This window comes from Oncorhynchus tshawytscha, linkage group LG30 (assembly GCF_018296145.1).
Source record: "Oncorhynchus tshawytscha isolate Ot180627B linkage group LG30, Otsh_v2.0, whole genome shotgun sequence".
Classification (NCBI taxonomy): Eukaryota; Metazoa; Chordata; class Actinopteri; order Salmoniformes; family Salmonidae; genus Oncorhynchus; species Oncorhynchus tshawytscha.
Genome location: NC_056458.1, coordinates 52,828,997 through 52,850,639, shown reverse-complemented (window position 1 = coordinate 52,850,639; position 21,643 = coordinate 52,828,997). Strand labels below are relative to the sequence as shown.

At 44.9% G+C, this 21,643-nt stretch overlaps 2 protein-coding genes across 9 annotated transcripts in view; both read right to left on the bottom strand.

The window, feature by feature from the left end:
• Positions 1-1,615: 1,615 nt before the first annotated feature.
• rpl23a (ribosomal protein L23a) lies at positions 1,616-10,539 on the bottom strand. Its single transcript, XM_024404164.2, has 5 exons — positions 10,431-10,539; positions 5,521-5,701; positions 4,741-4,917; positions 2,886-2,955; positions 1,616-1,678 (listed from the first exon to the last, which is right to left on the bottom strand). The coding sequence occupies exons 1-5, from the start codon at positions 10,453-10,455 to the stop codon at positions 1,664-1,666; spliced, it is 468 nt and encodes a 155-aa protein (XP_024259932.1). The 5' UTR covers positions 10,456-10,539; the 3' UTR covers positions 1,616-1,663.
• Positions 10,540-14,974: 4,435 nt separating this feature from the next.
• The window catches only part of LOC112235685 (inhibitor of apoptosis protein-like), a 73,952-nt gene continuing 67,283 nt past the window's right edge, over positions 14,975-21,643 (bottom strand). For 2 of the 8 annotated variants that reach the window (XM_042309145.1, XM_042309144.1), the window contains 2 exons: positions 16,824-16,865; positions 14,975-16,607 (listed from right to left, as the gene is read on the bottom strand). In XM_042309145.1, coding sequence (XP_042165079.1) covers positions 16,414-16,607; positions 16,824-16,865 — 236 coding nt within the window. In that variant the 3' untranslated portion in view covers positions 14,975-16,413. The remainder of the gene's footprint in view (positions 16,608-16,823; positions 16,866-21,643) is intronic. The other 6 variants (XR_006080375.1, XR_006080374.1, XR_006080372.1 and 3 more) reach the window with 6 other exon arrangements.

Below are 21,643 nucleotides of genomic sequence, written 5' to 3'. Positions count from 1 at the left end.
AGTGGTTTCAGACTGCTGCAAAGCCTGGTTGTATTCAGTGACATGTAATCGTTCTGAACTTTACAGATATAAATAGAATGGATAGAGTTCACACAAGTTCTTTTAACAAACATTTCTGTACTACACTGCATTCAAATATTCAACCTTTAGCATCAGAGGCAGGTACTTCCACTCTTTTGCTGTCCACAGCACCCTATCAGCATAACAGCGCTCAGTTTCCCCTAGTGGCCAGTTTCCACGTCAACGTCCCCAGACATGGATGGACGTTTAATACTGAGTTGTATCACAGGGGACCTGACTGGTCGATGTTGATGTAAACACATCAGTACTGACCGTAACTGTGCTAGGAAGACTCCCATCACTCTGGTCAGTCTGTTTAAATCAACAGGAAGCTCCGTCTCAGAACCATAATGATCGTTTACATTATACACAGATGGTGTAGAGAGAATGAACATATTGTTCGTCTGTGTTTTACCATGACATCCCAGGTCAGGGAGTGGAATGTGTGTTACCATGACGCCCCAGCTCAGGGAGTGGAAGGTGTGCGTTACCATGATGAAGCCTCAGCAAGTGGACTCCCTGAAACAGAAACTGGCCTTCCACAAACTGTTGCCACAAAGTTGGAAGCACAGAATCATCTAGAATGTAATTGTATACTGTCACATTAAGGTTTCCCTTCCCTGGAACTAAGGGGCCCGAACCATGAAAAACAGCCCGACCATTATTCCTCCTCCACCAAAATGTACAGTAGGCACTATGCATTGGGGCAGGTAGCGTTCTCCTGGCATCCGACAAACCCAGTTTTGTCTGTCGGACTGCCAGATGGTGCAGCGCGATTCATCACTCCAGAGAACGCGTTTCCACTGCTCCAGAGTCCAATGGCGGCAAGTGTTTACACCACTCCAGCCGATGCTTGGCATTGCGGTCTTGGGCTCGACCATGAAAACCCATTTCATGACGCTCCAGGCAAAGTTATTGTGTTGATGTTACTTCCAGAGACGTTTTAGAACTCTAGTGAGTGTTGCAACCAACGACAGACGCGGTACATGACTCAGCGGTCGCACTCTGTGACCTACCACTTCACGGCTGAGCCGTTGTTGCTCCTAGACATTTCCACTTCACAATAACAGCACTTAGTTGATCAGGGCAGTTCTAGCAGGGAAGACATTTGACAAACTAACTTGTTGGAAAGGTGGCATCCTATGATGGTACCACGTTAATTGTCACAGAGCTCTTCAGTAAGGCCATTCTACTGTCAACGTTTGTCTATGGGGATTGCATGGCGATGTACTCGATTTTAGGCTGAAATAGCTGAATCCACTCATTTGAAGGGGTGTCGACATACTGCTGTATTGATAGTTTATTTATAATAAAGATAGCTGCAGACTGAAGGATGCACATGTTTTATTGTGCAACATTTCAACACCAAAACGGAAATATTAATTGTGCAGGTATCCATCCATTAATTGTTAATTTCTTGCACCAATCACCTGCAAGTCATGGGATGTGTGTAGCTTTATAACAGATGTATTTAATATTAGAGAACTCACATCAGAACATCCCACCAAACAGAACAGATGATAATCAACCAATAACATACGGGACAAGAGAGCGGTATGTTTTTACAAACTTTTATTCCTCTGTACATCTCCCCAGCAGCCGTTTATATGATGCCAATCTGGAACAGACAAGACAGGTATTAGCCAGGATTCATAGGGCAGTTATAAAGCATCACTATAAACAGTCTTTTTATAATGAGACACAGTGAAGGTGGTCTGTTGTTGGAGCCTGGACAAGGACACCAGATTCAACTTGTCAACTATTCACCTTGATGAGTTGAATCAGGTGAGTTAGTCTGGGTTACAATACAAATGTCTGCTGTTGGGGGTGGGGGGCTATCGAGACGTTACTGTCAGTCTCACCTTATTGGCAACATCCAATGCATCGTAATCTGGAGCCAGGCGGACATACTCCTTGGGGGTGGGACTGGAGGGGGCTGCTGGGGGCGACTGCTGGAGGCGGGCTGCTGGGGGGCGACTGCTGGGGGCGACTGGGGGGCTGCTGGGGGCGACTGGAGGGGGCTGCTGGGGGCGACTGGAGGGGGCTGCTGGGGGCGACTGGAGGGGGCTGCTGGGGGCGACTGGAGGGGGCTGCTGGGGGCGACTGGAGGGGGCTGCTGGGGGCGACTGGAGGGGGCTGCTGGGGGCGACTGGAGGGGGCTGCTGGGGGCGACTGGAGGGGGCTGCTGGGGGCGACTGGAGGGGGCTGCTGGGGGCGACTGGAGGGGGCTGCTGGGGGCGACTGGAGGGGGCTGCTGGGGGCGACTGGAGGGGGCTGCTGGGGGCGACTGGAGGGGGCTGCTGGGGGCGACTGGAGGGGGCTGCTGGGGGCGACTGGAGGGGGGGGCTGCTGGGGGCGACTGGAGGAGCACCTGACTGTGCTGCTGCTCCAGTTTTCAACTGTTCTGCCTTATTATTATTCGACCATGCTGGTCATTTATGAACATTTGAACATCTTGGCCATGTTCTGTTATAATCTCCACCCGGCACAGCCAGAAGAGGACTGGCCACCCCACATAGCCTGGTTCCTCTCTAGGTTTCTTCCTAGGTTTTGGCCTTTCTAGGGAGTTTTTCCTAGCCACCGTGCTTCTACACCTGCATTGCTTGCTGTTTGGGGTTTTAGGCTGGGTTTCTGTACAGCACTTTGAGATATCAGCTGATGTACGAAGGGCTATATAAATAAATTTGATTTGATTTGATTTGGAGGGGGCTGCTGGGGGCGACTGGAGGGGGCTGTAATGGAGTTGGGGAAACACCAACATAGGAAATAGGGTGACATTTTGGTGATACCGCTGGAGACTATTGAGATGTTACTGTCAGTCTCACCTTATTGGCAACATCCAACGCATCGTAATCTGGAGCCAGACGGACATACGCCTTCTTCTCACCATCGGGCCTTGGAGAAGAGAGGATTGTTAGAACGTATGGCCTCGTGTTTGTGTTTCAGATATCAGTGGGATAAAGAACTCCCATTTCCCAATTGTATAAGTGGTTCCTTTGACGACATCTACACTGGGACTGAACCAACACCCAGCAATGGTGGGGGGTCATCATAGATAACTCTTCACTGGGTATCTTCAACCAGCTTAGGGCTGTCCCCGAACAAAAATATTGGTCGACCGAAAGTTGTCTATTCTTTCGACCAATCTATTTGAAGATGTATTTTTTCATACATAGACACCCCATGTTTGGATAAACGCAACTATATGCACTGAGCTTGTCTAATGCTTAAAGCTCACAGTTTGATTAAATCAGACTCCCCTGGAGCCAGGCGTCTTATGGCCACATGGTGTTAAAACCTGACAGCGAGTGCCTGTGTGACCGGCACACGTCTCTCCTCCATGCTGCAGCGAACAGGCACCACAGAAAGTGTTTATTGTGCTGCTGGAGTTGAGGTTGCAAAATAATTATAGCTATTTACTTACTTGTTTCTGACTAAAAGGTTGTGTTAACGAAATCCCTCATTTGTTTAAGAAAAACATTCTATTGCCGCAACCCTTGCTCTCTTTACGTGAAACATGTACATATCACGTGTGACCAATAGGGCCTGACTTAGAGCCTATCATAATCACATCAATAAATTGGGTCTAAACTCAATGCGGTAACAACAAAATGCGGAGGATGTGAAAAAGACACTCGTAATGGGGGGAATGTTTACTGGGTGCTCAGGAGGGAAAGGGGAAGTCAGATCTGTGGAAGACATTTGATTTAGTTGTGGAAAATACTGGAGATCCAGACAACGGAGTGTATTGGTGCAAGTGTTGAAGAAACAAGTCTGTTCTAACCAGAAAATAAAGCCTATATTACAGCAAAGACTAAAAACAGTTGCATGCATTTGTGAATTGCTGTTCATTTATTGTTTAGGATAATTATTTAAAAGCTCCCATTATTTAATTTCAAAACTAAAATGCTCGTTTGCATTTCAAAGCTTGAATGACTCGTATGCAGTGTGATGACATGATTGATACAGTAACCTATATAAACACACACTGACCAAAAATATAAACCGCAACATGTAAAGTGTTGGTCCCATGTTTCATGAGCTGAAATAAAAGATCCCAGAAATGTTCCAAGCTTATTTCTTTCAAATTTTGTGCACAAAGTTGTTTACATCCCTGTTTGCGAGCCTTTCTCCTTTGCTAAGATAATCCATCCATCTGACAGGTGTGACATATCAAAAAGCTGTTTAATCAGCATGATCATTACACAGGTGCACCTTGTGCTGGGAACAATAAAAGGCCACTGTAAAATGTACCGTTTTGTTACATCACACATGCCACTGATGTTAAGTTGAAGGAGCGTGTAATTGGCATGCTGACTGAAGGAATGTCCACCAGAGCTGTTGTCAGCCCCCAAAAGGAGCAAATCAGACTGCTGTCTTGTGCACCATGGGAAAATAATCAATTTGCGACTACTCTACTAAATAAATCTTGGGTCGACGAATAGCCCATCAAGCAAGCAATAGACTAAATGGGGTCAGCCCTAAACCAGGGCCACCCTCTATTCTGTCAGATCGCCCCAAACCCCTACTCTGACCTCACGGCTCAACATGGTCAGACAAGCAGGCAGTACAGCATGTATCTTTGGAGTCTAATGGGACAAGCCAGTTTAGCGGTAGTGATGCCTGGACTACATTCAGGCTAGTAATGTCAGGATTAGGATATATTAAATTGTTATTTACCGGATGAGTGTGTTGACCTTGGCCACGTCGATGTCGTAGAGCTTCTTGACTGCATGTTTGATCTGATGCTTGTTGGCCTTGACGTCTACGATGAAGACGAGGGTGTTGTTGTCCTCGATCTTCTTCATGGCAGACTCTGTCGTCAGAGGGAACTTAATGATGGCATAGTGGTCCAACCTGGGAGAGAAAAAAGGAGGAAGACGTGTGGAAAGGGAGGAGGAAGGGTGGGGTAAGGAGAGCAGTTCATTAGACCAGTGTGATCCAAACTTTAAACCTAGGAGCCAATCTAAATCCTTCAAATGGCCCCTCTGCAAGCCAACATGTTGCATCCTTGCAGGAGAGGACCTACATATGAAGGTGCAGTATTACCATGTCCACAAAGCAGCGAGGAGTTCTGATCGAGGAGTTCTGATCCGACAATCCATTTGGACTTCTAGATCACGTTGAATAAGACTGGAGAAATCCTAGGGCAGCACTTCTACTCAGACACTGTGAATATGGGCCTGACCTTACCTACACAGCCTTTAGCTGAGACCAGCATGTTGTCTGCTGTCCTGCTTTACAGTCCAGTGGTTTAAAAGGGAATCCCTCCTAGCAGACAAACTGACCTTAACCACCAGTAGTTTAAAAGGAGGGAATCCCCCCTAGCAGACAAACTGACCTGAACCACCAGTGGTTTATAAGGAGGGAATCCCTCCTAGCAGACAATATTCTGTATAGAGCACTTTCACAAAGTACAAGTCAAACAAGTGTGCATGTACTGTATAATTTTAAACTTACTTGTTTCTGCGCGGGGCACTCTTGCGGGGGTACTTGGGTTGTCTGCGGAGGCGCAGGGTTTTGGGGCGGCGGAAGGTTGGGGAGGTTCTAATCTTCTTCTTCCTCTGGCTGTGGACTCCTTTCAGAACAGCCTTCTTGGCCTTCAGGGCCTTCACCTTGGCCTCGGTCTTGGCAGGGACAGCTACAGAGGGAGAGAAGACGTTAGGCAGGGACTGCTAACAAGGACAGGGAACATTAACTGGTTAGTGTGGGGGGGGTTAAAACAGATTTCTATCATCCAGGCATCTAAACACCAAATCCGGTTACGTAGAAATCTAACAGGAATGGGGGATTTGAGTAGGAATTCACATTGATTTCTCTGAGCAGAAGAACAAAGTAGTCGCCCCATCATGGACCACGGTCTAACGGGGAATCTAAAAACCTAACAGTGTTCTGGGACAGATTTCCCCAAAACATCTTCAGGCTACGTTCATCGGTGGAACAGGTTGCCATTTCGCAAAACAGTCTTTATTAATGTTGCACTTGAAATCACAGGTAACACCTGCCTCAGACCACTGGTACAACAACTCATTAGATCACGGTTTGCCCTCCATCACTTAACACACACAGAATCTCCACTAAATATACAACGACAATTTGTATCTCCTGTGACAGTCAAAAACATCATAGGTGAATGAATATACAGCGTTTTCGGAAAGTATTCAGACCCTTGACTTTTCCCACTTTGTTACATTAGACTTATTCTAAAATTGATTAAATAGTTCCCCCCCAATCAATCAGTCAATCTACACACAATACCCCATAGTGACAAAGCAAAAACAGTTTTTGAAAATATTTAAAAACTGAAATACACTGCTCAAAAAAATAAAGGGAACACTAAAATAACATCCTAGATCTGAATGAATGAAATATTCTTATTAAATACTTTTTTCTTTACATAGTTGAATGTGCTGACAAAAATCACACAAAAATTATCAATGGAAATCAAATTTATCAGCCATTTGGGTGGGTTGTAGACTCAGTCTCATGCTACCACTAGAGTGAAAGCACCGCCTGCATTCAAAAGTGACCAAAACATCAGCCAGGAAGCATAGGAACTGAGAAGTGGTCTGTGGTCACCACCTGCAGAACCACTCCTTTATTGGGGGTGTCTTGCTAATTGCCTATAATTTCCACCTGTTGTCTATTCCATTTGCACAACAGTATGTGAAATTTATTGTCAATCAGTGTTGCTTCCTAAGTGGACAGTTTGATTTCACAGAAGTGTGATTGACTTGGAGTTACATTGTGTTGTTTAAGTGTCCCCTTTATTTTTCTGAGCAGTGTATTTACACAAGTCCTCAGACCCCTTACTCAGTCATTTGTTGAAGCACCTTTGGCAGTGATTACAGCCTCAAGTCTTCTAGGGTGACACTACAAGCTTGACACACCTGTATTTGTGGAGTTTCTCCCATTCTTCTCTGCAGATCTTAATTAAGTTCCGTCAGGTTGGATGGGGAGCATCGCTGCACAGCTATTTTCAAGTCTCTCCAGAGATGTTTGATCAGGTTCAAGTCCGGGCTCTGGCTGGGCTACTCAAGGACATTCAGAGTCTTGTCCCGAAGCCACTCCTGTGTTGTCTTGGCTGTGTGCTTAGGATCATTGTCCTGTTGGAAGGTAAACCTTCGCCCCAGTCTGAGGTCCTGAGTAGGTTTTCATCAATAATCTCTTTGTACTTTGCTCCGTTCATCTTTGCCACAATCCTGACTAGTCTCCTAGTCCCTGCCACTGAACAACACCCCCACCGCATGATGCTGCCACCACACTTCACTGTAGGGATGGTGCCAGGTTTCCTCCAGATGTGACGCCTGGCAGAGTTCAATCTTGGTTTCATCAGACCAGAGAATCTTGTTTCTCAAGATCAGAGTCCTTTAGGTGCCTTTTGGCAAATTCCCAGCAGGCGGTCATGTGCCTTTTACTGAGGAGTAGCTTCCGTCTGGCAACGACCATAAAGGCCTGATTAGTGGATTGCTGCAGAGATGGTTGTCATTCTGGAAGGTTCTCGCATCTCCACAGAGGAACTCTGTAGCTCTGTCACTGACCATCGGGTTCTTGGTCACCTCCCAAACCAAGGCCCTTCTCCCTTGATTGCTCAGTTTGGCTGGGTGTTCAGCTCTAGGAAGTCTTGGTTCCAAATGTCTTCCATTTAAGAATGACGGAGGCCACTATGTTCTTAGGGACCTTTAATGCTTTAGAAATGTGTTGATACCCTTCCCCAGATCTGTGCCTCGACACAATTCTGTCTCGCTCTAAGGACAATTCCTTACACCTCATGGCTTGGTTTCTGCTCTGACCTTATATAGACAGGTGTGTGCCTTTCCAAATCATGTCCAATCAATTGAATTTACCAAAGGTGGACTCCAATCAAGTTGTAGAAACATCAAGGATGATCAATGGAAACAGGATGCAGCGGAGCTCAATTTCGATTTTTATAGCAAAGGGTCTGAATACTTACTTCAATAAGGTAAATAATGTTTTTTGGGTACCCATATCCAGATCTGTACCTCAACACAATCCTGTCTTGGAGCTCTACGGACAATTCCTTCGACCTCATCGCTCGGTTTTTGTTCTGACATGCACTGTCAACTGTGGGACCTTATATAGACAGGTGTGTGCATTTCCAAAGCATGTCCAATTAATTTACCACAGGTGGACTCCAATCAAGTTCTAGAAACATCTCAAGCAAAGGGTCTGAAAACGTATGTAAATAAGGTATCTGTCATATTTTTAATACAATAGTAAATATGTCTGAAACCCCGTTCATGCTTTTGTCATTATGGGGTAGTGTGTAGATTATTGAGGGGGGAAGTATTTCATCCATTTTAGAATAAGGCTGTAACGTAAAAAAATGTGGACTAGGGAAGCAGCGTGAATAACAGCCGAATGCACTGTAAATAGTCAAATAAGTTTGCAATGTTATAAACAAGCAAAGATAACCGAGCAATTTTATAATTAGGCTAGTGGTTAGAGCGTTGGACTAGTAACCGGAAGGTTCAAACCCCCGAGCTGACATGGTACAAATCTGTCATTCTGCTCCTGAACAAGGCAGTTAACGCAGTGTTCCTAGGCCGTCATTGTAAATAAGAATTTGTTCTTAACTGACTTGCCTAGTTAAATAAAAGGTAAAACAAATAAAAAATATATTGACTCCATTGCATATGCAATTGACAATTTCCCAAGTATTAAACCATTAGGCTACACCAGAGATGCTTCAATATTTCTACCTGTAAGATGGGTTAACGGACAACTACATGAAAACGATGTGGGGACTTCCATGGGGCAGAAGTCAGCCAGTTGAGGTTCTGGATGGCCAGAAAGCAAGCAAGAATGTCAAGAAACTGCCATGTGGGGAATCCATGTATGATATTGAGGTGTTGAGACTGATCTCATGTCAATGCTAATATGGCTAAAATTATCTAGCTAGCCAACCAACTTCCAACGATATGTATGTGACAAGGTCTGATTATTTTAAATGCAAGTTCATTTGCACAAACATTGGAGACCAAATATAGTTTACATGTCAACAATCAACACAGTTTACCCCCATAGTTGTGCACACCTCAGTTGTGTTGCTAAACCACCAACAAGTCCATTGTTAGTGTTATCTAAAAGCTCACATTTCACAGTACCCTAACCAATAACCTAAACGTTAACATAGTAGGCACATAGAAACAACACTTAACTTTCAACTTCACGTTTAAATAATGGTATAATCTGTAGGTCTACTTGAAACCAAATTCCTGGCTGCCATAAGACAAAAATGACTTGTTAAGCAATTAAAATCAATCATTTTATTTTTGGGTCACGTTGATATTTTTTCTAAATATAACACGTGACAGACATTCATACTTGCTCATAGTTCACACAATTTGAAGCAATGTTGAATTTACAGTCAAACATTGCATGAAAAAAAGCCAGAGAAAACACTTTCAATACACAACACATTGAAACATAATGCAAACAAATAGACTGGCTCAGGAAGTTTATTCTGTTGCTAAATACTTTAGGAGCTACAGCAAACTCTAAAGCCGATCTTCTGAAATCATTGTAAGTCCTATAAAGACAGTTAAGTTTCACATTTTATGGATTAATTGTGGTGGTAGAGGACCTTGTGCATTTAAGGTAGACTAAACCCAATGTTTATATCCCAAAACAAAGCAGCTAGAAACAGCAAGCTTGCTTGCTAAAATGCCATGAATGTTTCATGCGTCGACATGTCCCAAAATGAATAGTTTGTTAATAGTTCATTTTGATATTTCAGCCTGCGTGTCTTGAGAGCGATGACGCACACCCGGTCTGGTGTTCGGTTTAATAACGTTACATGACGACTAGACCCGGTAGTCACATCAACTATATCAACTGAAGCACGTTAACTAGCTAGTTATGACAACACAATGGGCATTTTGATAGTAGATCATGTACTTGTACAATAATTTAAACGTTTCGGTCCCATCAAATGTAGTAGCTCGCTAACATTAAGCCCGGGCTTCAACTGCACATGTCTATGCCACACAGCACTATGGGGCATATGCGTTAATACGGACCTGACTAAACCAACATGTGCACAACTTAACAGGGCCTTAGAAACAATGATTATTTTACCACACAGACACCGGAGTCCAGTGTTTAACCAGGAGGAATTAGAAATGATAGATAAGCCAACGTTGAAGTTAGCTAAATAGCATAGCCTAACGTCGCTGCCAGCCGGTTGCACCGTTCCACATTTAGTGACCGTAGACAAAATAAGCACGTCTGTGATTTTCATCGGTACAATATAGCTATATATTAATCTTGGTAAACATGTACATAGAACATACGTGGTTGTGTATTTTATCTGACTTTACGGGAAAACAATGTACAGATTCACGAACCTTCCTTCTTCGCCTTCGGTGCCATGTTGAGAAAGGAAGAATGATTGGGGTTTCCGCAGCTATAATACAGGGGCGAGAAACCAGCACTCACATATCGCGAGACTGGCGAACTGCATCATTGTACTTGTAGTTAAAGGTCACCATTTCTCGGATGAGTCCAAAAATATTTGGAATTACATACTGCTACATAGGAACTGTAGCTCAGTGGAGAACAGCTAACTATGATTCTGCTACACAGGAACTGTAGCTCAGTTGCACCCCTAAAAACATTTGTCATAAGAAACTAGCTCCATGGTCTACAGAAAATACCCGAGCTCTGAAGCAAGCTTCCAGAAAATTGTAACGGCAATTGAGCTACACCAAACTGTAAATCTTCCGACTTCTCTTGAAAAAGTCAAACCTTGACCCAGAAAATAAAGAACTATCGGTCTATATCTAATCTCGCATTCCTCTCAAAAATGTTAGAAAAAGCTGTTACTCACTGCCTTCCTGAAGGCAAACAATGTATACAAAACGCTTCAGTCTGGTATTAGACCCAATCATAGCACTGAGACTGCACTTGTGAAAGTGGCTTTTTAATGGCGTCAGACCGGGGCTCTGCATCTGTCCTCGTGCTCCTAGACCTTAGTGCCGCTTTTGATACCAACGATCACCACATTCTTTTGGAGAGAATGCAATCCCAAATTGGTCTACATGGACATGTTCTGGGCTGGTTTAGATCTTATCTGTCGGCAAGATATCAGTTTGTCTCTTTGAGTGGTTTGTCCTCTGACAAATCAACTGTACATTTCGGTGTTCCTCAAGGCTCCGTTTAAGGACCACTATTGTTTTCACTATATATTTTACCTATTGGTGAAGTCATTCGGAAACATCATGCTAACTTTCACTGCTATGCAGACGACACACTAACTATGATACATTTCGATGAAACATGGTGAAGCCCCAAAATTGCCTACCCTGGAAGCCTGTGTTTCAGACATAAGGAAGTGGACAAAACAGAGATGCTAGTTCTAGGTCCTAAGAAACAAAGAGATCTTCTGTTGAATCTGTCAATTAATCTTGATGGTTGTACAGTCGTCTCAAATACAACTGTTAAGGACCTCTGCGTTACTCTGGACCCTGGTCTCTCTTTTGACGAACATATCAAGACTGTTTCAAGGACAGCTTTTTTCCATCTTTGTAACGTTGCAAAAATCAGGAACTTTCTGTCCAGAAATTATGCAGAAATATTAATCCATGCTTTTGTCACTTATAGGTTAGACTACTGCAATGGTACATTGGTGGTTGGAGATATCCCTCTAGTGGTGTGGGGGCTGTGCTTTGGAAAAGTGAGTGGGGTTATATCCTGTGTGTTTGGCCCTGTCTGGGGATATCGTCGGACGGGGCCAGTGTCTCCCAACCCCTCCTGTCTCAGCCTCCAGTATTTATGCTGCAATAATTTATGTGTCGGGGGGTTACAGTCAGTCCATTTTATCTGGAGTATTTCTTCTGTCTTATTCGGTGGCCTGTGTGAATTTAAGTATGCACTCTCTAATTCTCTCTCTTGGATAACCTGAGCCCTAGGACCATGCCTCTCAGGACTACCTGGCATGATGACTCTTTGCTGTCCCCAGTCCACCTGGCCGTGCTGTTGCTCCAGTTTAAACTGTTCTGCCTGCGGCTAAGGAATCCTGACCTGTTCACCAGACGTGATACCTGTCCCAGACCTGCTGTTTTCAACTCTCTAGAGACAGCAGGAGCGGTAGAGATACTCTGAATGATCGGCTATGAAAAGCCAACTAACATTTACTCCTGAGGTGCTGAGCTGTTGCACCCTCTACAACCACTGTGATTATTATTATTTGACCATGCTGGTAATTTATGAACATTTGAACATCTTGGCCATGTTCTGTTATAATCTCCACCCAGCCCAGCCAGAAGAGGACTGGTTTCTTCCTAGGTGCTGGCCTTTCTAGGGAGTTTTTCCTAGCCACAGTGCTTCTACACCTGCATTGCTTGCTGTTTGGGGTTTTAGGCTGAGTTTCTGTACAGCACTTTGTGACACCAGCTGATGTAAGAAGGGCTTTATAAATACATTTGATTGATTGATTGAACTAATGATATATGAACTGTATCTCAGTGGACTACATGAGAACTGTATCTCAGTGGACTACATGAGAACTGTATCTCAGTGGACTACATGAGAACTGTATCTCAGTGGACTACATGAGAACTGTATCTCAGTGGACTACATGAGAACTGTATCTCAGTGGACTACATGAGAACTGTATCTCAGTGGACTACATGAGAACTGTATCTCAGTGGACTACATGAGAACTGTATCTCAGTGGACTACATGAGAACTGTATCTCAGTGGACTACATGAGAACTGTAGCTCAGTGGACTACATGGCAACTGTAGCTCAGTGGACAACACCTAACTATGATACTGCTACATGGGAACTGTAGCTCAGTGGACAACAGATAAATATGATTCTGCTACATAGGAACTGTAGCTCAGTGGACTACATGGGAACTGTTTCTCAGTGGACTACATGGGAACTGTAGCTCAGTGGACTACATGGGAACTGTAGCTCAGTGGACTACATGGGAACTGTAGCTCAGTGGACTACATGGGAACTGTAGCTCAGTGGACTACATGGGAACTGTAGCTCAGTGGACTACATGGGAACTGTAGCTCAGTGGACTACATGAACTAGCTCAGTGGACTACATGAACTTCTCAGTGGACTACATGGGAACTGTAGCTCAGTGGACTACATGGGAACTGTAGCTCAGTGGACTACATGGGAACTGTAGCTCAGTGGACTACATGGGAACTGTAGCTCAGTGGACTACATGGGAACTGTAGCTCAGTGGACTACATGGGAACTGTAGCTCAGTGGACTACATGGGAACTGTAGCTCAGTGGACTACATGGGAACTGTAGCTCAGTGGACTACATGGGAACTGTAGCTCAGTGGACTACATGGGAACTGTAGCTCAGTGGACTACATGGGAACTGTAGCTCAGTGGACTACATGGGAACTGTAGCTCAGTGGACTACATGGGAACTGTAGCTCAGTGGACTACATGGGAACTGTAGCTCAGTGGACTACATGGGAACTGTAGCTCAGTGGACTACATGGGAACTGTAGCTCAGTGGACTACATGGGAACTGTAGCTCAGTGGACTACATGGGAACTGTAGCTCAGTGGACTACATGGGAACTGTAGCTCAGTGGACTACATGGGAACTGTAGCTCAGTGGACTACATGGGAACTGTAGCTCAGTGGACTACATGGGAACTGTAGCTCAGTGGACTACATGGGAACTGTAGCTCAGTGGACTACATGGGAACTGTAGCTCAGTGGACTACATGGGAACTGTAGCTCAGTGGACTACATGGGAACTGTAGCTCAGTGGACTACATGGGAACTGTAGCTCAGTGGACTACATGGGAACTGTAGCTCAGTGGACTACATGGGAACTGTAGCTCAGTGGACTACATGGGAACTGTAGCTCAGTGGACTACATGGGAACTGTAGCTCAGTGGACTACATGGGAACTGTAGCTCAGTGGACTACATGGGAACTGTAGCTCAGTGGACTACATGGGAACTGTAGCTCAGTGGACTACATGGGAACTTTCAGTGGACTACATGGGAACTTTAGCTCAGTGGACTAGGGGAACTGTAGCTCAGTGGACTACATGGGAACTGTAGCTCAGTGGACTACATGGGAACTAGCTCAGTGGACTACATGGGAACTGTAGCTCAGTGGACTACATGGGAACTTCTCAGTGGACTAATGGGAACTGTAGCTCAGTGGACTACATGGGAACTGTAGCTCAGTGGACTACATGGGAACTGTTTCTCAGTGGATTATATGGGAACTGTAGCTCAGTGGACTACATGGGAACTGTAGCTCAGTGGACTACATGGGAACTGTTTCTTAGTGGACTACATGGGAACTGTAGCTCAGTGGACTACATGGGAACTGTAGCTCAGTGGACTACATGGGAACTGTAGCTCAGTGGACTACATGGGAACTGTAGCTCAGTGGACTACATGGGAACTTAGCTCAGTGGACTACATGGGAACTGTAGCTCAGTGGACTACATGGGAACTGTAGCTCAGTGGACTACATGGGAACTGTTTCTCAGTGGATTATATGGGAACTGTAGCTCAGTGGACTACATCGGAACTGTAGCTCAGTGGACTACATGGGAACTGTTTCTTAGTGGACTACATGGGAACTGTAGCTCAGTGGACTACATGGGAACTGTAGCTCAGTGGACTACATGGGAACTGTAGCTCAGTGGACTACATGGGAACTGTAGCTCAGTGGACTACAGCTCACTATGTGTTGTTTGGGTAGATGTGACAGTGGTCTGGTGTTGAGAATATCAGGTTGTATTTATTATTTTAAATTGAACCTTTATTCAACCAGGCAAGTCAGTTAAGAAAAAAATCTTATTTGGAATGAATGATACATCTTACTTAAAAGATTTTCCAACATATCTTTCCAGAAGAAAATCATTAGAAATGTGAGACGTTCAACAGCAGAATAGTCAACCTAGCATTTATTTGAGACATTCAACAGCAGAATAGTCAACCTAGCCTTTACATGCGAGGGCCTTGACTGGCTGCCCTGCGTTCCAAATGGCATCTTATTTGCTATATAGTGCACTACTTTTAACCAGTTCCCAATGTGCCCAAAATAGGGAATAGGGTGCTATTCAGGATGCAAGGGCCTTCACTGGTTACTACACATCATCTGTCCAGTTGAAACTACAACTACAGGAAGTAGTTGTATGCTCTATCAATGGACTGATTACATAGATGGACAATTATAGTTATGCCTTTATATAACCTCATGCATTCCTACAGAGTTCTGTAATGTTTATATCTACACAGGAACATATTAGTTAATGGTTAAGCAGGTAGGTTTAACAGGCTACATTCCGATATGAATAGAGACGGTGAGATTGTAGAGTCGTTGCTTATGGGATAGTGTCAAACTCCAATCCTCGAGGGTCGAGTGTCTGCGGGTTTTCACTACTCTCTTGTACTTGATTGATCAATAAAGGTCACTGATTAGTTAGGAAATCCCCTCACCTGGTTGTCTTGGTCTTTATTGATTAGTTAGGAAATCCCCTCATCTGGTTGTCTTTATTGATTAAATAGTACCGCCCCTCACCTGACTGTCTAGGTCTTTATTGATTAGTTAGCAACTCCCCTCACCTGACTGTCTAGGTCTTTATTGATTAGTTAGCAACTCCCCTCATCTGACTGTCTATTTCTTTATTGATTAGTTAGCAACTCCCCTCACCTGACTATTTAGGTCTTTATTGATTAGTTAGCAACTCCCCTCACCTGACTATTTAGGTCTTTATTGATTAGTTAGCAACTCCCCTCACCTGGTTGTCTTGGTCTTTATTGATTAGTTAGGAAATCCCCTCACATGACTGTCTTGGTCTTTATTGATTAAATAGTACCGCCCCTCACCTGACAGCCTAGGTCTTTATTGATTAGTTAGCAACTCCCCTCACCTGACTGTCTAGGTCTTTATTGATTAGTTAGCAACTCCCCTCACCTGACTGTCTATTTCTTTATTGATTAGTTAGCAACTCCCTCACCTGACTGTCTAGGTCTTTATTGATTAGTTAGCAACTCCCCTCACCTGACTGCCTAGGTCTTTATTGATTAAATAGGAACTCCGCTCACCTGGTTCTCTAGGAATTCATTGGACACGAAATGAAAGGAGATCAGAAAAACCAGCAAACACAGCCGTCCAGGAATAGAGAATGACACGCTTAGAATAGACTGTTGGTAGCTATTCTCTAGGAGTAGATAGGAGACTAGGTCAAAGAAGTTTGACAGTGCTGGGAGGGGCCCTGGTTCCTGGAGGTCTTCTAGGAGAGGAAGGTTCGGACGGTGCCCTTGACCAGTCCTCTGCAAATGGGACATTTCCTCAGGGAGGGTCCCTGGTTCCTGGAGGTCTTCTAGGAGAGGAAGGTTCGGACAGTGCCCTTGACCAGTCCTCTGCAGATGGGACATTTCCTCAGAGAGGGAGCACACTCCTTACAGACCACCAGGTGACCACACGGGATGAAGACAATGTTCACCTCCTTGTCCATACACACCTTACAGGTCCGCTCCTCCTGCAGGCGCCGTAGCTGCTCCTCCATCGGCAGGTCTGGAGGGGAGGAGGGGGAGAGGAGGAGGAGGGGGAGAGGAGGGAGAGAGATGGAAGAATAGAGAAGTAAGTATGGAGAGACATAAAACAGACATGCTCTTCCCCCCCCCTTCCCATTGGATGAGGAGACTGACCCAACCCATCCCAGTTCGAAGGCCAGCCGGCCTCAGCCACAGCTGAAAGCAGCCTAGTGTGTGTATGTGAAAGTGTGTGTACCTGAGAGATCTTGACTCGGTGATGCGGCTTCATTTGCCTGGGCTGAAAGGTGCATTGAGAACAAGAATTAAACAGAAGTCTGAAATGAAATGAAACTGAGTTGGACTGAACTGAGACTAACTAGGCTAGACATGATGTCAGTCTGATGATGTCACGGAGTAGGGCTTTATTACATAGATTTGATTGCCTACCTAGATCAGTTGTGTTCCTGAACTCTAACTCCTGATCCCAGCTCTACCCACCAATCATTCTCACAGTGACATGGTCAGAACATCTCTCCACCCCTGCCAAACCTGGAGGACTGGACTACTGTTTAGGGAGTTAGGGGACTAGGGAGTGAGGGGTCAGGGGGCTAGGAGTCAGGGAACTTAGGAGTGAGTTCATGGGGCTAGGTGTTAGGAGTTAGGGAACTAGGGAGTGAGGGGTTAGGGGGCTAGGAGTTAGGGAACTGGGGAGTGAGGGGTTAGGGCCCATGAGACTACTGGTTAGGGGACTAGGGAGAGCCCGACAGCACAGTTGATGCTGTGGCACGCAAACATTGCTTAATGCATGCAACGTCTGAGCAGGGGAACGTGACCTTACCAATGAGGTGATGTTTTACCCAGAGGTCTCTAGCAGGTTAGGGGTCAGAGGTGATGTTTTACCCAGAGGTCTCTGTGCAGGATAGGTGAAGGTATTTTTGGTAATTGGTATTTTATTAGGATTCCCATTAGCTGTTGCAAAAGCAACAGCTCCTCTTCTTGGGGTCTACATGAAACATGACATTAATGGACAAGAACAGCTCAAGGACAGAACTACATACATTTTCAAAAAGGCACACGTAGCCTACATATCAATACACACAAACTATCTAGGTCAAATATGGGAGAGGCGTTGTGCCGTGAGGTGTTGCTTTATCTGTTTGTTGAAACCAGGTTTGTTGTTTATTTGAGCAATATGAGAGAAGGAAGTTCCATGCAATAAGGGCTCTATATAATACTGTACGCTTCCTTGAATTTGTTCTGGATTTGGGGACTGTGAAAATACCCCTGGTGGCATGTCTGGTGGGGTAAGTGTGTGTGTCAGAGCTGTGTGTAAGTTGACTATGCAAACAATTTGGGATTTTTCAGCACCTGCAGCTTAACTAGATCTTTCTTTGCAGCACTGGACCACACGACTGGACAATAATCAAGATTAGACAAAACTAGAGTCAGCAGAACATGCTTTTTGGTGTGTTGTGTCAACAACAACAAAAAAGCAGAGCATCTCTGTTCCATCGACATCTGTAGATGTTAAGCTAGCACAGGTACATATAACCATCCCTTCTAATTGCTAAGAATGACCTAGAAAAAAACACAAGAAAAAGAAGAATAGGGGGAGGAGGAGTGATTCTACCATAAGAAAATAGGGGAATATATTCAAAACCATTATAGTTGTAGGTAAAAGCATCAACTAAACTTATGTGGGAAAAAGGGACTGGATCTCCCTAGGGGTTAGAGCTCGGGGGGAGTACAGTTAGGTATGGGGGTTAGGGTTAGAGCTCAGAGGGGTTAGAGTTCGGGGGGTTTGGAGCTCGCGGGGGTTAGAGCTCAGGGGGGTACGGTTAGGTATGGGGGTTAGGGTTAGAGCTCGGGGGTTTGGGGGTACAGTTAGGTATGGGGTTAGAGCTCAGGGGGGTACGGTCAGGTATGGGAGTTAGGGTTAGGGTGGGGAATACGGGTTAGGGTTATAGGGGAATAAGAGTTAGGGTTATAGGGGATGGGGAATAAGAGAGGGTTATAGGGGTATAAGGGTTAGGGTTATAGGGTTATAGAGGATGGGGAATAAGGGCTAGGGTTATATGGGATGGGGAATAAGGGCTATAGGGGATGGGGAATAAGGGTTAGGGTTATAGGGGAATAAAGGTTAGGGTTGTAGGGGATGGGGAATAAGGGTTAGGGTTATAGGGGAATAAAGGTTAGGGTTGTAGGGGATGGGGAATAAGGATTAGGGTTATATGGGAATAAGGGTTAGGGATATAGGGGAATAAGGGTTATAGAGGATGGGGAATATGGGTTATAGGGGATGGGGAATAAGGGCTATAGGGGATGGGGAATAAGGGCTATAGGGGATGGGGAATAAGGGTTAGGGTTATAGGGGAATAAGGGTTAGGGTTATAGGGGATGGGGAATAAGGGTTAGGGTTATAGGGGATGGGGAATAAGGGTTAAGGTTATAGGGGATGGGGAATAAGGGTTAAGGTTATAGGGGAATAAGGGTTAGGGTTATAGGGGATGGGGAATAAGGGTTAGGGTTGTAGGGGATGGGGAATAAGGGTTAGGGCTATAGGGGAATGAGGCTTAGGGTTGTAGGGGATGGGGAATAAGGGTTAGGGTTATAGGGGAATAAGGGTTAGGGTTATAGGGGATGGGGAATAAGGATTAGGGTTATAGGGGAATAAGGGTTAGGGTTACAGGGGATGGGGAATAAGGATTAGGGTTATAGGGGAATAAGGGTTAGGGTTATAGGGGATGGGGAATAAGGGTTAGGGTTGTAGGGGATGGGGAATAAGGGTTAGGGCTATAGGGGAATGAGGGTTAGGGTTGTAGGGGATGGGGAATAAGGGTTAGGGTTATAGGGAATAAGGGTTAGGGTTATAGGGGATGGGGAATAAGGATTAGGGTTATAGGGGAATAAGGGTTAGGGTTACAGGGGATGGGGATGGGGAATAAGGGTTAGGGTTATAGGGGAATAAGGGTTAGGGTTGTAGGGGATGGGGAATAAGGGTTAGGGTTATAGGGGAATAAGGGTTAGGGTTGTAGGGGAATAAGGGTTAGGGAATAAGGGTTAGGGTTGTAGGGGAATAAGGGTTAGGGAATAAGGGTTAGGGTTATAACGATTAAATTCCTATAAATATTTACATTTCAAACTAAGAGAATCCAGACAATACATAATAATCATGACAAGTACAATAGATCTGTAGCTTTATCCTAAACCAGTGAGGACTCCAAGAGATAGAATGGTGCCGGAGGGGATGGCTGCCGTTTTACGGGCTATTTTGTGTTTTTTTTCACATTGTTTGTAACTTATTTTGTACATAACTTTGCTGCCACCGTCTCTTATGACCAATAAGAGCTTCTGGATAACACAACAGCGATTTCTCACCTCGAACTGGACTAAGAGTTTTTCTTTATTGTGTCTGATGAAAAGGATATAGTGTTGCTCCCGGACGATGCCCAAATCCCCATCATTCACATGAAGAGAAGATGGAGGCACAGTGGGCGGAGATCGGGGTGTCTTGTGAGAATTTGTTGGCAATTGGCTAACCCGCCTCTACCATTCGTTCTATTGGCCAACGTGCAATCACTGGAGAATAAACTGGATGAGCTCTGTTCGAGACTGTCCTACCAACGGGACATAAAAAACTGCAATATCTTATGTTTCACCGAGTTGTGGCTGAACGACGACATGGACAACATAGTTAGATTGGTTATCCGTGCATCGGCAAGAAAGAACAGCTGGTTCAGGTAAAACGAGGGGTGGGGGTGTATGTCTGTCAATAATAATGTCTAATATTGAATTCTCGAGGTAGAGTACCTCATGATAAGCAGAAGACCACACTATCTATATTTTTCCATTTACCACCACAAACTGATGCTGGCACTAAGACCACACTCAGAGCTGTATAAGGTCATAAGCAAACAAGAAAATGCTCATCCAGAGGCAGCACTCCTAGTGGCCGGGTACTTTAATGCAGGCCAACTTAAATTTAATTTAATGAGCTAATTTCTACCAGCATGTCACATGTGCAGCCAGAGGAAAAAGAACTGCAGACCACCTTTACTCCTCACACAGAGACGTGTACAAAGCTCTCCCTCGCCCTCCATTTGGCAAATCTGACCATTAATTATATCCTCCTGATTCCTGCTTACAAGCAAAAACTAAAGCAGGAAGTACATGTGACTCGCTCAATACGGAAGTGGTCAGATGACACGGATGCTAAGCTACAAGACTGTTTTGCTAGCACAGACTGGAATATGTTCAGGGATTCTTCCCAACGGCATTGAGTCCACCACATCAGTCACTGGCTTTATCAATAAGTGCATCGAGGACATCGTCCCCACAGTGACTATACATACCCCAACCAGAAGCCATGGATTACAGGCAACATTCACAACGAGCTAAAGGTTAGAGCTGGTGCTTTCAAGGAGCGGGACATTAATCCGAAAGCTTATAAGAAATCTTGATATGCCCTCAGACGAACCATCAAACAGGCAAGTGTCAATACAGGACTAAGATTGAATCCTACTACAATGGCTCTGACGCTTGTCGGATGTGGCAGGGTTTGCAAACTAATACAGACTACAAAGGGAAGCACAGCCGAGAGCTGCCCAGTGATGCCAGCCTACCAGACGGGCTAAATGCCTTTGATGCTCGCTTCAAGGCAAGAAACACTGAAGCATGCATGAGAACACCAGCTGTTCCTGGACGACTGTGTGATCACACTCTCCGTAGCCAACGTGAGCAAGACCCTTAAACAGGTTGACATTCACAAGGCCTCTGGGCCAGACGTATTATCAGGATGTGTACTCAGAGCATGTGTAGACCAACTGGCAAGTGTCTTCACTGACATTTTCAACACGTCTCTGACAGTCTGTAATACCAACATGTTTCAAGCAGACCACCATAGTCCCTGTGCCCAAGAACACAAAGATAACCTGCCTAAATGACTACCGACCCATAGCACTCACGTCTGTAGCCATGAAGTGCTTTGAAAGGCTGGTCATGGCTCACATCAACACCATCATCACGGAAACCCTAGACCCACTCCAATTTGCATACTGCCCTAACAGATCCACAGAT

Bases quoted from the DNA above. Each gene is read 5' to 3' on its own strand.
- rpl23a (XM_024404164.2), bottom strand. From the start codon at position 10,455: ATGGCACCGAAGGCGAAGAAGGAAG. The intron at 5,702-10,430 runs GTTCGTGAATCT...CTCCCTCTGTAG, and splicing joins ACCGAAGGCGAAGAAGGAAG to CTGTCCCTGCCAAGACCGAG. The intron at 4,918-5,520 runs GTAAGTTTAAAA...TTTCTCTCCCAG, and splicing joins AGTGCCCCGCGCAGAAACAA to GTTGGACCACTATGCCATCA.